Source organism: Dendropsophus ebraccatus, chromosome 5, assembly GCF_027789765.1.
Source record: "Dendropsophus ebraccatus isolate aDenEbr1 chromosome 5, aDenEbr1.pat, whole genome shotgun sequence".
NCBI lineage: Eukaryota > Metazoa > Chordata > Amphibia > Anura > Hylidae > Dendropsophus > Dendropsophus ebraccatus.
Genome location: NC_091458.1, coordinates 5,125,318 through 5,138,776, shown reverse-complemented (window position 1 = coordinate 5,138,776; position 13,459 = coordinate 5,125,318). Strand labels below are relative to the sequence as shown.

Below are 13,459 nucleotides of genomic sequence, written 5' to 3'. Positions count from 1 at the left end.
ACCGGGAGCCGGCACGTGTGATCGGAGAGCGGTGGCCGGGCGGGGAGTCAGCCATCACATAGTGTAAAGTTTGGCCAGAGGAGGAGGGGGGAGCGGAGGGGGATGATAGCTGCACAGTGATGAGCGGCTCCCCCTGCGCCCATCAGCAGCAGCATCAGCGGCGATATAACCCAGCTACTACTCTCCCATCACCATGAGAGTAGTAGTTGAGTCTAGTCCAGAGCGGCGGGCGTTCAGCAGCGGCGGGCGTTTGGCAGCGACGGGCGTTCGGTAGCGGCAGGCGGGCGGCGGGTTACTGTTATGTACTGATTGATTACATTTATGGAATACTTTGGGGAGCAAGGACACTTGCTCCCCAAAGTATTCCATAAATGTATTCAATCAAAAACACTGTATACTGTATTACATTTACATACACATCTATTGTAATTCCAATGGAGTGTCCAGCAGGGGCGCACTATATATAGAAGTCAATAGTACTCATTGACTTCTATATATAGTGCGCCCCTGCTGGACACTCCATTGTAATTACACCCCCGGTTCGTGACATCTTTTTTTTTTAGAGAATCTGAAGTCTCCCTGATCTACTAAATTAAAAGACAAGTGCCATGAAAAACTTTTTCCCAGTAATTGAAGCACATTACAAAGTTATATAACTCTGTAATATGCTTCAATCACCTATCTGCCTCCCTTCCCTGTCTTTTTCCCCCTCCACCCCCCACCAGGAAGTGTCCTGACTCACACAGACCTGATTACTGTCGTCACCGTCACCAGGCAGCTCCTTCTTGTGAGGATGAGTCATCAGCAGGAGGGCTGCTCTAGCTCCTGTTACACCAGCCTCCCCCTCCTTGTCAGGTGACTCTGCTTGCTCAGCTTATCTTCTCTAGTGACATGACTCCTTCATTGAGTCCACGGCAGCAGGAGAGAGGGGGGGGGGGGGGGGAGGGGGGAGCTGCCTATGTGCCGGAGTCAGTCTGAGGGAAGATAAGCAAGTGAGATGTGACAAGTGATGGCTTGCAGTTGTTCAGCCAATGGGAGCTGAGCAAGCTGAGTCACCTGACAAGGCAGGGGAGGGGGGAGGCTAGTGTAACAGGAGAAGGAGCTGAGAGAAGAGCTTGGTGACGGTGACGACAGTAATCAGGTCTGTGTGAGTCAGGACACTTCCTGGTGGGGGGAGGAGGGGGGAAAAGACAGGGAAGGGAGGCAGATAGGTGATTGAAGCACATTACAGAGTTATAAAAGTTTTTCATGGCACTTGTCCTTTAAGGGAAATAGCCCTATATGTGCATTTCCCATAATTATTGTACATTAGAAATTTGTCTAACTTTCCGTAAGTAATAACATATTAAAAAATAGTTTTGGCCGGAGTTGTCCTTTAAAGAGGACCTGTCACCCCCGGTGATGGGGTCACAGGCTCCCGACCCCCTGTTAGAGCCCCGTATACTCACGTTATCCCGCCGGGTCCCGCTTCTGGAGATGGTCGGGTCACGGAGATATCGGCGCCCGAAGCCCGGCGTGCGCGCTCCTCAGATAAATCCAACACTCACAGAGAATGACAGGAGAGTCCAGCGCTCCGTCATTCTCTATGGGTGTTGGACTCATCTGAGGAGCGCGCACGCCGGGCTTCGGGCGCCGATATCTCCGTGACCCGACCATCTCCAGAAGCGGGACCCGGCGGGATAACGTGAGTATACGGGGCTCTAACAGGGGGTCGGGAGCCTGTCACCCCGGCACGGGGGGTGACAGGTTCCCTTTAAGTGAATTCATCAGCAACTTGGCCTCGGAATAACACTCCCACTATTACAAAGAAGCTACAATGTTGCAGATACAGCCAGCCAGGGACTTGTTTATATCAGCTGTCTCAGAAGGGAGGAGGGGGAGACAGAGAAAAAAGCTCACACAATTTTTTTTCTTCAGCAGAAAGCAGCAGCTGAGGACTGGGGGAAGGAGACTGAATAGATAATAACAAGTATGGAAGGAGATGTTAGTCTCACCCTAGGCAGCAACATATCAAAGGTTACATTTGTGTGGAATACCCCTTTAACGGAATCAGACCCCCCTCCTGTTTTTCCCTCTAAATCCTGGCCAAATACCGCATGTGTGTGAACTCCACTTTGCGCGTGTCATGTGATAGCACGCCATGACGTCACACACCTTCGCCTCTCCCGTTGCTAGGCGACCGCGCCTCTGACAGGGTGATTGACAGCCGCCTCAAAGCGATTCATAACACAACCAAGTGGCGGGAACCAATGATAGAGGAGACGAGAGGCTCATTCCCCGCCCACAAATGAGAGCGTCACGTCACAGCACGGCGCCACGCCCCTCTGGCTTAATGACAAGTGGCTCTAACCAATCAAACGCTGAAGTCGTACGCTGCGTGGGTAAACGTGGTGACGTCATTCCGCCGTCATCAGCGCCATATTGATTGATGACGCATTTGACTCTCCCGCCTGCGGCCTGTGAGTTCTGAGGAGACCGGTAAGTGTGAGGGGTTCGGCGGCTGCTGTGTGGTCCGGAGTGTGTGCGGGGTCCTCGCGGTGCGCGGTGAGGAGAGCGGGGCAGGAGGCGAGCACGGAGCGGAGGCATTCGGGCTGTACAGTGAGCGGACGGGCCGGCCGCATGAGGCCAGGCCGTGCTCCTCCAATCACATAGCAGCTTATATGTGTGTGGGATGGAAGCAGCGCTGTGATTGGCTGCGCGCCGCTCTCTGCCTGCTGCACCACGTGACAGCTGTGTGACTGCTCCCTGTGGCCGCTGAGAGGCGCTGTCACGGGGGCAGGAAGTGTCTCCCATAGCAACCAATCACAGCGCAGCTTCTCCTCAGATCTTGGACTGGTAAATTAGAGCTGCATTCTGATTGGTTGATGGATTTGTCTATAGCTCATGTGACAATGCATTGACCTCAGCTGCTGCGGAGCTTCTTCTGGAGACACATATAAGGCTTTATATCACAGCGTAATTACTAGTCAGGTGGAGTTACAGCCGGCCTCGGTAACAGGGCAGGTGGGGTGTGGGTACAGGGCGGCCATGTCTTCTCCTGAGGGGCCCCAGACGCTACGCTATCGAGGTCTCATGTAACTCCTCCACGGGGAGAAGGGTCTGGGGGGGGGGGGTTGTCTGTGACAGAGAAAGTCTTTGATTAGTGGAGGGGGAGGAAAAAGACCCATCAGGGTGGGTGGGGGCCAGGGAAGAGAGAGAGAGGGAGACCCATTGGTGGGGGGCACAGGGAAGAGAAGGAGACCCATCGGGGGAGGGGGGGCAGGGAAGAGGAGACCCATCGGGGGAGGGGGGGCAGGGAAGAGAGGGGAAGAGAGGGGAAGACCCACCGGGGGGGGGGGGCAGGGAAGAGAGAGGGAGACCCATCGGGGGGGGGGGGGAAGGGGGGCAGGGAAGAGAGAGGGAGACCCATCGGGGGGAGGGGGGGGGCAGGGAAGAGAGGGGAAGACCCACGGGGGGGGGGGGGGGGGGGGGGGGGGGTTGGGAAGAGAGAGAGGGAGACCCATCAGGGGGGCAGGGAAGAGAGAGAGGGAGACCCATCAGGGGGGCAGGGAAGAGAGGGGGAGACCCATGGGGGGGCAGGGAAGAGAGAGAGAGGGAGACCCATTGGTGGGGGGCACAGGGAAGAGAAGGAGACCCATTGGGGGAGGGGGGGCAGGGAAGAGAGAGGGAGACCCATCGGGGGAGGGGGGGCAGGGAAGAGAGGGGAAGACCCACCGGGGGGGGGGGGGGGGGGGCTGGGAAGAGAGAGAGGGAGACCCATCAGGGGGGCAGGGAAGAGAGGGGGAGACCCATGGGGGGGCAGGGAAGAGAGAGAGAGAGGGAGACCCATTGGCGGGGGGCACAGGGAAGAGGAGGAGACCCATCGGGGGAGGGGGGGCAGGGAAGAGAGGGAGAGACCCATTGGGGGGGGGGCAGGGAAGAGAGAGAGAGACCCATTGTGGGGGGGGCTGGGAAGAGAGAGAGGGAGACCCATGGGGGGGGCTGGGAAGAGAGAGGGGGAGACCCATCGGGGGAGGGGGGGGGCAGGAAAGAGAGAGAGGGGGAGACCCATCGGGGGGGGGGGGGGGCAGGAAAGAGAGAGAGGGGGAGACCCATTCGGGGGGGGGGGGGGGGAGGGGGGAGACCCATTCGGGGGGGGGGGGAGAGGGGGAGACCCATTCGGGGGGGGGGGGGGAGAGAGGGAGACCCATGGGGGGGAGGGGCAGGGAAGAGAGAGGGAGACCCATGGGGGGGGGAGGGGCAGGGAAGAGAGAGGGAAATGCAGCTGGCAGATTCCCTTTGGGGCCGTTGACATGGAATATAACTGTCCAGTTCATGGGGCTCGAGCCTCCCATAGACTGCCAGTATGACACGGAGGCTGGCGCAATTTAGCCTGTTTCATTCTGTGTGAACTCAGCCTTACAGGTTTATTGGTAACCATGGAGACGCATAGCTGGGCATCTATCTATAGACAATGTAGGGTTTGGGGGACGTTGTTTTGCTGCAGAATTGTCTGTGCTATCACAGTAATGGCCGCCATGGACTGACAAGGAGTGTCCATGGTGTCTGCGAGGGCCGGGTGTATACTATGTGGATAGAAGCCTCCCCCACCACCACAGGGGGCGCTGCATTATGCCTGCACCTACAGGTGACTATGCTGGGGGCTCTGCGTGTTACATTGTGCAGCCAGCCATTATGTCTATGCATCTGTGTGTTATTACAGCCAGAGGCCCAGAGGAGTGTGGCGGAATTTCCGCTTGTGTTGGATTGTTGCTTGTGACTACCGTCCTGTGACACCTGGAATACGGTTATATGGAGTCCTCTGGTGTCACCGGCTGCAGATGCATATCCCGTCAGGGCTCCCCGGTCACATGACCAGACATCAGTTCTGTTACCAGGCGTGACAGAGATGAAGCCGGGGGTGGTGCTTGTCTCTGACATGTTCCCCCCGACCATGAGACGGTCTCACCCGTCCTGTGTCTGGAGACCCCTTACATGGCGGCTTCTTCTCTCTTTATTCCAGGCTTATGAAGCTTTATAAAGATGTTTAATAAATCGTTTGGCACGCCTTTCGGAGGGGGCACTGGAGCTTTTGGAGCAACATCGACTTTTGGCCAAAGTAAGTATGAAGTGTCTGTGTATGTGTCCCACCGTGCTCTGCGTGTCCCACCATGCTCTGTGTGTCTGTCAGCAGCTTCTTCCCCTCTGCCTGTTGTAATAGACCCCGTCTGCTCCCTGGTTGGCACTTTGGGGGCCGTGTTTGGGTCCAGTTGCTTCTAGTTCAATGTTAGGGTACTATTACACCAACAGATCTGACGACAGATTATCTGCCAAAGATTTGAAGCCAAACCCAGGAGTGGATTTGAAAAGAGGAGAAATCCAGTCTTTCCTCTATGACCTGATCTCTGTTTATAGTCTGTTCCTGGGTTTGGCTTCAAATCTTTGGCAGATAATCTGTCATCAGATCTGTTGGTGTAATAGTACACTTACTGCTCTGGAGCCTGTATACTGCTATTATACACATCCTCTATGGGCTCCTGTGATGATAGGACCTGTATACTCGGAGCCTGTATACTGCTATTATACACATCCTCTATGGGCTCCTGTGATGATAGGACCTGTATACTCTGAGCCTGTATACTGCTATTATACACATCCTCTATGGGCTCCTGTGACGATAGGACCTGTATACTCGGAGCCTGTATACTGCTATTATACACATCCTCTATGGGCTCCTGTGATGATAGGACCTGTATACTCGGAGCCTGTATACTGCTATTATACACATCCTCTATGGGCTCCTGTGATGATAGGACCACGTGTGACCCCTGAGCCTGTATACTGCTATTATACGCATCCTCCCTATGGGCTCCTGTGATGATAGGACCACGTGTGACCCCTGAGCCTGTATACTGCTATTATACGCATCCTCCCTATAGGCTCCTGTGATGATAGGACCACGTGTGACCCCTGAGCCTGTATACTGCTATTATACACATCCTCTATGGGCTCCTGTGATGATAGGACCACGTGTGACCCCTGAGCCTGTATACTGCTATTATACACATCCTCTACGGGCTCCTGTGACGATAGGACCTGTATACTCGGAGCCTGTATACTGCTATTATACACATCCTCTACGGGCTCCTGTGATGATAGGACCACGTGTGACGCCTGAGCCTGTATACTGCTATTATACATATCCTCCCTATGGGCTCCTGTGATGATAGGACCACGTGTGACCTCTGAGCCTGTATACTGCTATTATACACATCCTCCCTATGGCCAGGACCACCTGTGTGACCTCTGACCCCTCTGAGCCTGTATACTGCTATTATACACATCCTCTACGGGCTCCTGTGATGATAGGACCACGTGTGACCCCTGAGCCTGTATACTGCTATTATACACATCCTCTATGGGCTCCTGTAATGATAGGATCTGTATACTCGGAGCCTATATACTGCTATTATACACATCCTCCCTATTGGGTCCTGTGATAATGGGAGCACCTCTCTGAACCCTGGAGCCTTAGTAATTTCTCCTATATCCCCAGCTCCCGGTTTTGGAACATCGACCGCCACTGGTTTTGGAAGTTCAACCTTCGGCACAAACAACAACAACAGCGGCGGCCTTTTTGGCAACACCCAGAATAAACCAGGTATGAGGGTGTCTTCCTTGGGTAGGGGGGCTATCTCCCATGTCCTGTATGTGTGGTGGAGCCTCACGTTGTTTTTTTTTACCCCTTGTTCTCAGGTGGGCTCTTTGGCACGGGAACCTTTAACCAGACAGCTACGTCCTCCACAAGCACAGGCTTTGGCTTTGGCACCTCCACTGGTACAACAAACTCTTTATTTGGGGCCACGAACACCGGGGGCGGCCTCTTCTCCTCTCAGAGCAATGCATTTGGCCAGACTAAGCCGTCCACCTTCAGCAGTAAGTCCTGGGAGGATGCGGGCTGGCAGGGAGGGGGGATATTTAGTCTGGTCTTCACCCCATTGCTTTCTTGTAGGTTTTGGCACTGGCACCAACAGCACAAGCCTTTTTGGTAACACAAATACCACAGCAAACCCCTTTGGAGGAACGTCCAGCACCTTGTTCGGAACGTCAACGTTCTCCGCAGCTCCAACCGGGACCACCATCAAGTTCAATGTGAGTAAAGGCTGATCAGAGGGGATTGTCTGCCTGGTCCTGAAGCATCTGTTAACTTCTAGTGTATGCTGGTATAGGGTCAGGCCAGTGATCTACAGACCTAGCCCATGATCACAATGACGCGTATAAAGGGGTACTTCACAAAAAATGTTTTTTTTTTTCCAAGTCTACTGGTGTGAAAGTTATACAGGTTTGTAATTTACTTCTATTACAAAACCTCCAGTTTTTCCAGTACTTATCAGCTGCTGTATGTCCCACAGGAAGTGGTGTATTCTTTCCAGTCTGACACAGTGATCTCTGCTGCCACCTCTGTCCATGTCAGGAACTGTCCAGAGCAGCAGCAAATCCCCATAGAAAACCTCTCCTGCTCTGGACAGTTCCTGACATGGACAGAGGTGGCAGCAGAGAGCACAGTGTCAGACTGGAGAGAATACACCACTGCCTGCAGGATATACAGAAGCTGATAAGTACTGGAAGACTGGAGATTTATAATAAAAGTAAATTACAGATCTGTGGCACCAGTTGATTTGAAAGAAAAAATGTAACTGTGTTCAAGTTGACTTACCATACCTTTCTGACTCACCTGATGCGTCAGGGATCATGTTACCATAGCTAGTCACATGATACTACAGATCATCTGGCTGACCTCTGACTTACACCACATGGGATATGCTTGCGCCCCTGCAGGTTACCCTGCACGTGGAAGAGCAATAATAAATGTTAGGAAACTTATGGCAATAAAGGTTATGCTTAGCCTTATCCGCCCGATCCGCTTATAGGAGCGGCGGTCACCATTGTGAGTGGAGCGGCAGTCCAGCATGTGCTGAGGATGAACGCGATCTGTACCACTCTGCTGGTGCCCACTACACATGGACCCCAGTTCTATGGAGGTCAAATGGCTCTGACCTTCAGTCTTCAGATACTTTTTGGCTGTAAATATGTCAAGTTATAATGTCAGGGTTACCCCTATGACACTGACTATTGTGCAGAGTAAACCTCAGGGCTCAGGGACTTTCCTCCCTGTGAGGTGAATGGGTGGGGGTAGTTATTGGGAGTCAACAACCTCGGCTACATCTGTCCTTTGTTATCAGGCTCCTTCTGGAACAGACACCATGGCCAAGGGGGGGGTGACCACCAACATCAGCACCAAGCACCAGTGTATCACCGCCATGAAGGAGTATGAGAGCAAGTCCCTGGAGGTGAGTGACAGCGCCCTCTCCAGACCGCACCTTCTCTTGGCTGCCCCCTCGGCCCCTTCTCTTGTCTGCCCCCTCAGCCCCTTCTCTTGGCTGCCGCCTTGGCCCCTGACAGTTTCTCCTTGCAGGAGCTGCGTTTAGAGGATTACCAGGCCAACAGGAAGGGACCACAGAACCCAGTTGGTGCGGCCACCGCTACTGGCCTGTTTGGGGCGCCCACAGCCACATCTAGTGCCTCCACTGGTCTTTTTGGGACGACGCCATCCAGCAGCAGCAGCTTTTCTTTTGGCAACAAAAACGCCTTTGGACAGAGTAAGTTGTGGCGTCTGTCGATATTGTGCTTCTTTCTCTCCTCTCCTCTCTCCCCCCCTCTCCTCCCTCTCTCCCTCTTCTCCCCTTCTCACTCCTATCTCTTGTGCAGGTAACGTAACGGAGTATTTTTATTTGGTGGTTTTAGCAGGTACCAGCACTTTTGGGGCAAACACTGGCAGTCTGTTTGGCCAGCCCGCGGCCCAGCCGGCCACCAGCCTCTTCAATAAGCCCTTTGGCCAAGCGACAACCACCCAGAACGCCGGCTTCTCCTTCGGAAGCACAAATACGTTGGGGCAGCCACAGACCAACACCATGGTGAGTGTCGCTGTCCATGATCTGTCCTGTCAGTGATAAGCGTGTATGGCCTTCATGTCTCTTGTCCTCCACAGGGTCTCTTTGGAAGCACGCAGGCCACACAGTCCACCGGCCTATTTGGCACCTCCACCAACACCAATGCAGGCTCAGCGTTTGGAGCAGGGAGCAGCTTGTTTGGACAGACCAACAGTACACCATTCGGTGGTGTCGGAAGTTCGGTGTGTAGGATACCAACAAAATGTGCTCAGTGTCGGGAGCAGGGAGGGGAGAGAGAATTGCTCTGCTATGGGCTTCTCCTGACTATATCTAAATTGTTGTGGGGGTCTGTACACTGGTATAAGGAGCGGCACCTCCTCCTCTCCTGACTATATGTAGACATTGCTGGGGGTCTGTACACTGGTATAAGGAGCGGCACCTCCTCCTCTCCTCCTGACTATATGTAGAGATTGCTGAGGGTCTGTACACTGCTAAAAGGAGCGGCACCTCCTCTCCTGACTATATGTGACCACTCTGTAGGTGGAGGACTCCTTTATCCTGTTCTTGTGTCTTCTCTTACAGACACTCTTTAATAACAAACCCACCGGCTTTGGGACGACCACCACAAGCGCCTCAGCGTTTGGCACAGGTTCTGGAGGACTGTTTGGTAAGTCATGTGGTCTGCTCAGGGGTTACATTATGGGAGGGGGGCTCTATACCATTCACTGCACCATAGTCCACTAGGAGAGAGATTACCGGTCCTCGCTGTGTATTGGGGGGGGGGGGGGGTGCAAAATAGTTCACACACTGTATAATATGTGTAGGGGCGGGAGCCGCGTCTAGTCCTGTATCCTGTCTGTGTCTCTTGCCTGTCTGTGTCTCTTGCCTGTCTGTGTCTCTTGCCTGTCTGTGTCTCTTGCCTATGGATACTTGTACCCCTAGTTAAAGGTTGGTTTTCTGCAGGTTTTGGAGCCAATAATGCAGCCAGCAGTCTCTTTGGCAACAAGACGGCACCGGGGACACTTGGGCCAGGACTTAGCACCGGCTTTGGACAAGGTAGGATGACTTACATTATGCTGGATGACTTATGAAGGATAAAGGGGAACTCCATTCTTCTCTTTGGAATCAACTGGTGGCTGAAAGATATACATACGTCTATTTAAAAATCTCCAGTCTTCAAGTACTTATCAGCTGCTGTATGTCCTGCAGGAAGAGGTGTATTTTCTCCAGTCTGACACAGTGCTCTCTGCTGCCACCACTGGGATTTGACAGCTTATTTGAAAGACATTAACTTTTTTTTTTACTTGCCAGAGTTCCCCTTTAATAAAGGAGATAAGCAGCCGCCAAGACTGTCCTGGCAGCTGCCGATCTCCTGAGAACCAAGCAGCCCTTTTCCCTTATAGGCGTGGCTGCCACAGAGAGTGGGTATAGTCTCCCGGCTGCTGGAGGACGGGTCTCCTGCACACGTTATTCCCATTGCCGCTTCCATGGCTGACGTGGGGGCGATACCTGGCCATATAAGCCCCCCCCCCCACAGCCAGTCCTCCCCATTGCATTTACTGCTCCAGAGTAGGGAAACAAGCAGATGACGCTTGGTTGTGATGTCGTCGTATGACCGTGATCCATCCCCTCGTGCTCCAGTACTTAAGGCTTCTGCTGCTATAGAAAAATGTTTTGTCTGGAGACCCATCCAGGACGCTGTATGTTCTCTCCTGATCACCACTCCTTCTCTTTGTCCCAGGTCTGAACACGGGCCAGACCTCACTGTTTGGAAATAATCAGCCAAAACTCGGTGGTGCCCTCGGCACTGGCACGTTTGGTTCCACTGGATTTAACACGGCCAGCACTGGTCTAGGCTTTGGCGGTCCTCAAGCTCCTGTCGGTGAGTCTCATCATTAGACTATATAGGCCGGTGGTCCCAGCCTGTGAGCCTCATCTGCTTCCAAACTACAGCTCCCACAGCTGTAGGCCGGCAGACATTCACCTATAAGAGTAGTAGTCCTGCACTCTTAGTGGTTAGGACTTGATGGGAGTTGTAGTTCTGCAGTATCCAGAAAGCCACAGGTTTGAAGTCGCTGGCCTGTAGATTTCTTGTCCCCAGTTAGGACATGATGGGACTTGTAGTTTTCCAGTACCTGGTCTCTAGTTGTACCCAGGTCTGTATTACCAGCTGCTGCCCCGGGCACTACACCTGCAGACCCCCCATATATACAGTATCCAGGGCCGTATTACCAGCTGCTGCCCTCCGCACTACACCTGCAGACCCCCCATATATACAGTATCCAGGGCCGTATTACCAGCTGCTGCTCCCGGCACTACACCTGCAGACCCCCCATATATACAGTACCCAGTGCGGTATTACCAGCTGCTGCCCCCAGCACTACACCTGCAGACCCCCCATATATACAGTATCCAGGGCCGTATTACCAGCTGCTGCCCTCCGCACTACACCTGCAGACCCCCCATATATACAGTATCCAGGGCCGTATTACCAGCTGCTGCTCCCGGCACTACACCTGCAGACCCCCCATATATACAGTACCCGGGGCCGGATTACCAGCTGCTGCTCCCGGCACTACACCTGCAGACCCCCCATATACAGTACCCAGGGCCGTATTACCAGCTGCTGCTGCCCCCGGCACTACACCTGCAGACCCCCCATATATACAGTACCCGGGGCTGGATTGCTGCTGCTCCCGACACACCTGCAGACCCCCCCCCCCCCCCATATATACAGTACCCAGGGCCGTATTACCAGCTGCTGCCACCAGCACTACACCTACAGACCCCCCATATATACAGTACCCAGGGCCGTATTACCAGCTGCTGCTCCCGACACTACACCTACAGACCCCCCCCATATATACAGTACCCAGGGCCATATTACCAGCTGCTGCCCCCAGCACTACACCTGCAGACCCCCCCATATATACAGTACCCAGGGCCGTATTACCAGCTGCTGCCCCCAGCACTACACCTACAGACCGCCCCCATATATACAGTACCCAGGGCCATATTACCAGCTGCTGCCCCCGGCACTACACCTGCAGACCCCCCATATATACAGTACCAGGGCCGTATTACCAGCTGCTGCCCCCAGCACTACACCTGCAGACCCCCCATATATACAGTACCCAGGGCCGTATTACCAGCTGCTGCTGCCCCCGGCACTACACCTGCAGACCCCCCATATATACAGTACCCAGGGCCGTATTACCAGCTGCTGCTCCCAAGGCACTACACCTGCAGACCCCTCACATATACAGTACCCAGGGCCGTATTACCAGCTGCTGCCCCGGGCATTACACCTGCAGACCCCCCATATATACAGTACCCAGGGCCGTATTACCAGCTGCTGCTCCCAAGGCACTACACCTGCAGACCCCCCCCATATATACAGTACCCAGGGCCGTATTACCAGCTGCTGCTCCCTAGGCACTACACCTGCAGACCCCCCATATATACAGTATCCAGGGCCGTATTACCAGCTGCTGCTCCCTAGGCACTACACCTGCAGACCCCCCCCATATATACAGTATCCAGGGCCGTATTACCAGCTGCTGCTCCCTAGGCACTACACCTGCAGACCCCCCCATATATACAGTACCCTGGCCCGTATTACCAGCTGCTGCCCCCAGCACTACACCTGCAGACCCCCCATATATACAGTACCCTGGCCCGTATTACCAGCTGCTGCCCCCAGCACTACACCTACAGACCCCCCATATACACAGTACCCAGGGCCGTATTACCAGCTGCTGCTCCCTAGGCACTACACCTGCAGACCCCCCCCATATATACAGTACCCAGGGCCGTATTACCAGCTGCTGCCCCCAGCACTACACCTGCAGACCCCCCATATATACAGTACCCAGGGCCGTATTACCAGCTGCTGCTCCCAAGGCACTACACCTGCAGACCCCCCATATATACAGTACCCAGGGCCGTATTACCAGCTGCTGCCCCCAGCACTACACCTGCAGACCCCCCATATATACAGTACCCAGGCCCGTATTACCAGCTGCTGCTGCCCTCCGCACTACACCTACAGACCCCCCATATATACAGTACCCTGGCCCGTATTACCAGCTGCTGCTCCCTAGGTACTATACCTGCAGCATCAATCAATCAGCATCAGGATTTTCTAGTTTCTGATCCATCATATTAATATCTGATCAGTCCTGGGCCGCGTTCCCACATTTACTCTAAGTCACCACATGCAGCAGATGCCAGACCCTCATGCAGTAACCAATAGGTGTATGGCCAATAATCCTGGTAACAGCACATGACTACTGAGGAAGAAATGGGAGCCTGCTTTCGGCCATGTGCATTTCTCTACATAGAGAAGCGTTGTCTCAATCCAGTTTTTCATGGTTTTTAACGGCTTAAAACATAAACAAATTTCCACATTGATCAATGATTAAAGCCATCTACATATTGTCTGAGGGAATTCTCACCACAGGATTGGTATAATACCGCCACTCCAGACCTGACCAATACCGCCATACTGTGACTGGATAATACCGTCA

The 13,459-nt window shown here is 53.7% G+C and overlaps 1 protein-coding gene across 6 annotated transcripts in view; it reads left to right on the top strand.

The window, feature by feature from the left end:
- Positions 1 to 2,375: 2,375 nt before the first annotated feature.
- Positions 2,376 to 13,459, top strand: part of NUP98 (nucleoporin 98 and 96 precursor) — a 32,902-nt gene continuing 21,818 nt past the window's right edge. For 2 of the 6 annotated variants that reach the window (XM_069969341.1, XM_069969339.1), the window contains exons 1-12: positions 2,376 to 2,478; positions 5,003 to 5,098; positions 6,536 to 6,640; positions 6,736 to 6,915; positions 6,992 to 7,131; positions 8,223 to 8,330; positions 8,456 to 8,639; positions 8,788 to 8,954; positions 9,029 to 9,172; positions 9,513 to 9,597; positions 9,894 to 9,986; positions 10,672 to 10,812. In XM_069969341.1, coding sequence (XP_069825442.1) covers positions 5,023 to 5,098; positions 6,536 to 6,640; positions 6,736 to 6,915; positions 6,992 to 7,131; positions 8,223 to 8,330; positions 8,456 to 8,639; positions 8,788 to 8,954; positions 9,029 to 9,172; positions 9,513 to 9,597; positions 9,894 to 9,986; positions 10,672 to 10,812 — 1,423 coding nt within the window. In that variant the 5' untranslated portion in view covers positions 2,376 to 2,478; positions 5,003 to 5,022. Of the gene's footprint in view, positions 2,479 to 2,792; positions 2,836 to 2,889; positions 2,971 to 5,002; positions 5,099 to 6,535; positions 6,641 to 6,735; positions 6,916 to 6,991; positions 7,132 to 8,222; positions 8,331 to 8,455; positions 8,640 to 8,784; positions 8,955 to 9,028; positions 9,173 to 9,512; positions 9,598 to 9,893; positions 9,987 to 10,671; positions 10,813 to 13,459 lie in introns of those variants that run through there. The other 4 variants (XM_069969340.1, XM_069969335.1, XM_069969337.1 and 1 more) reach the window with 3 other exon arrangements.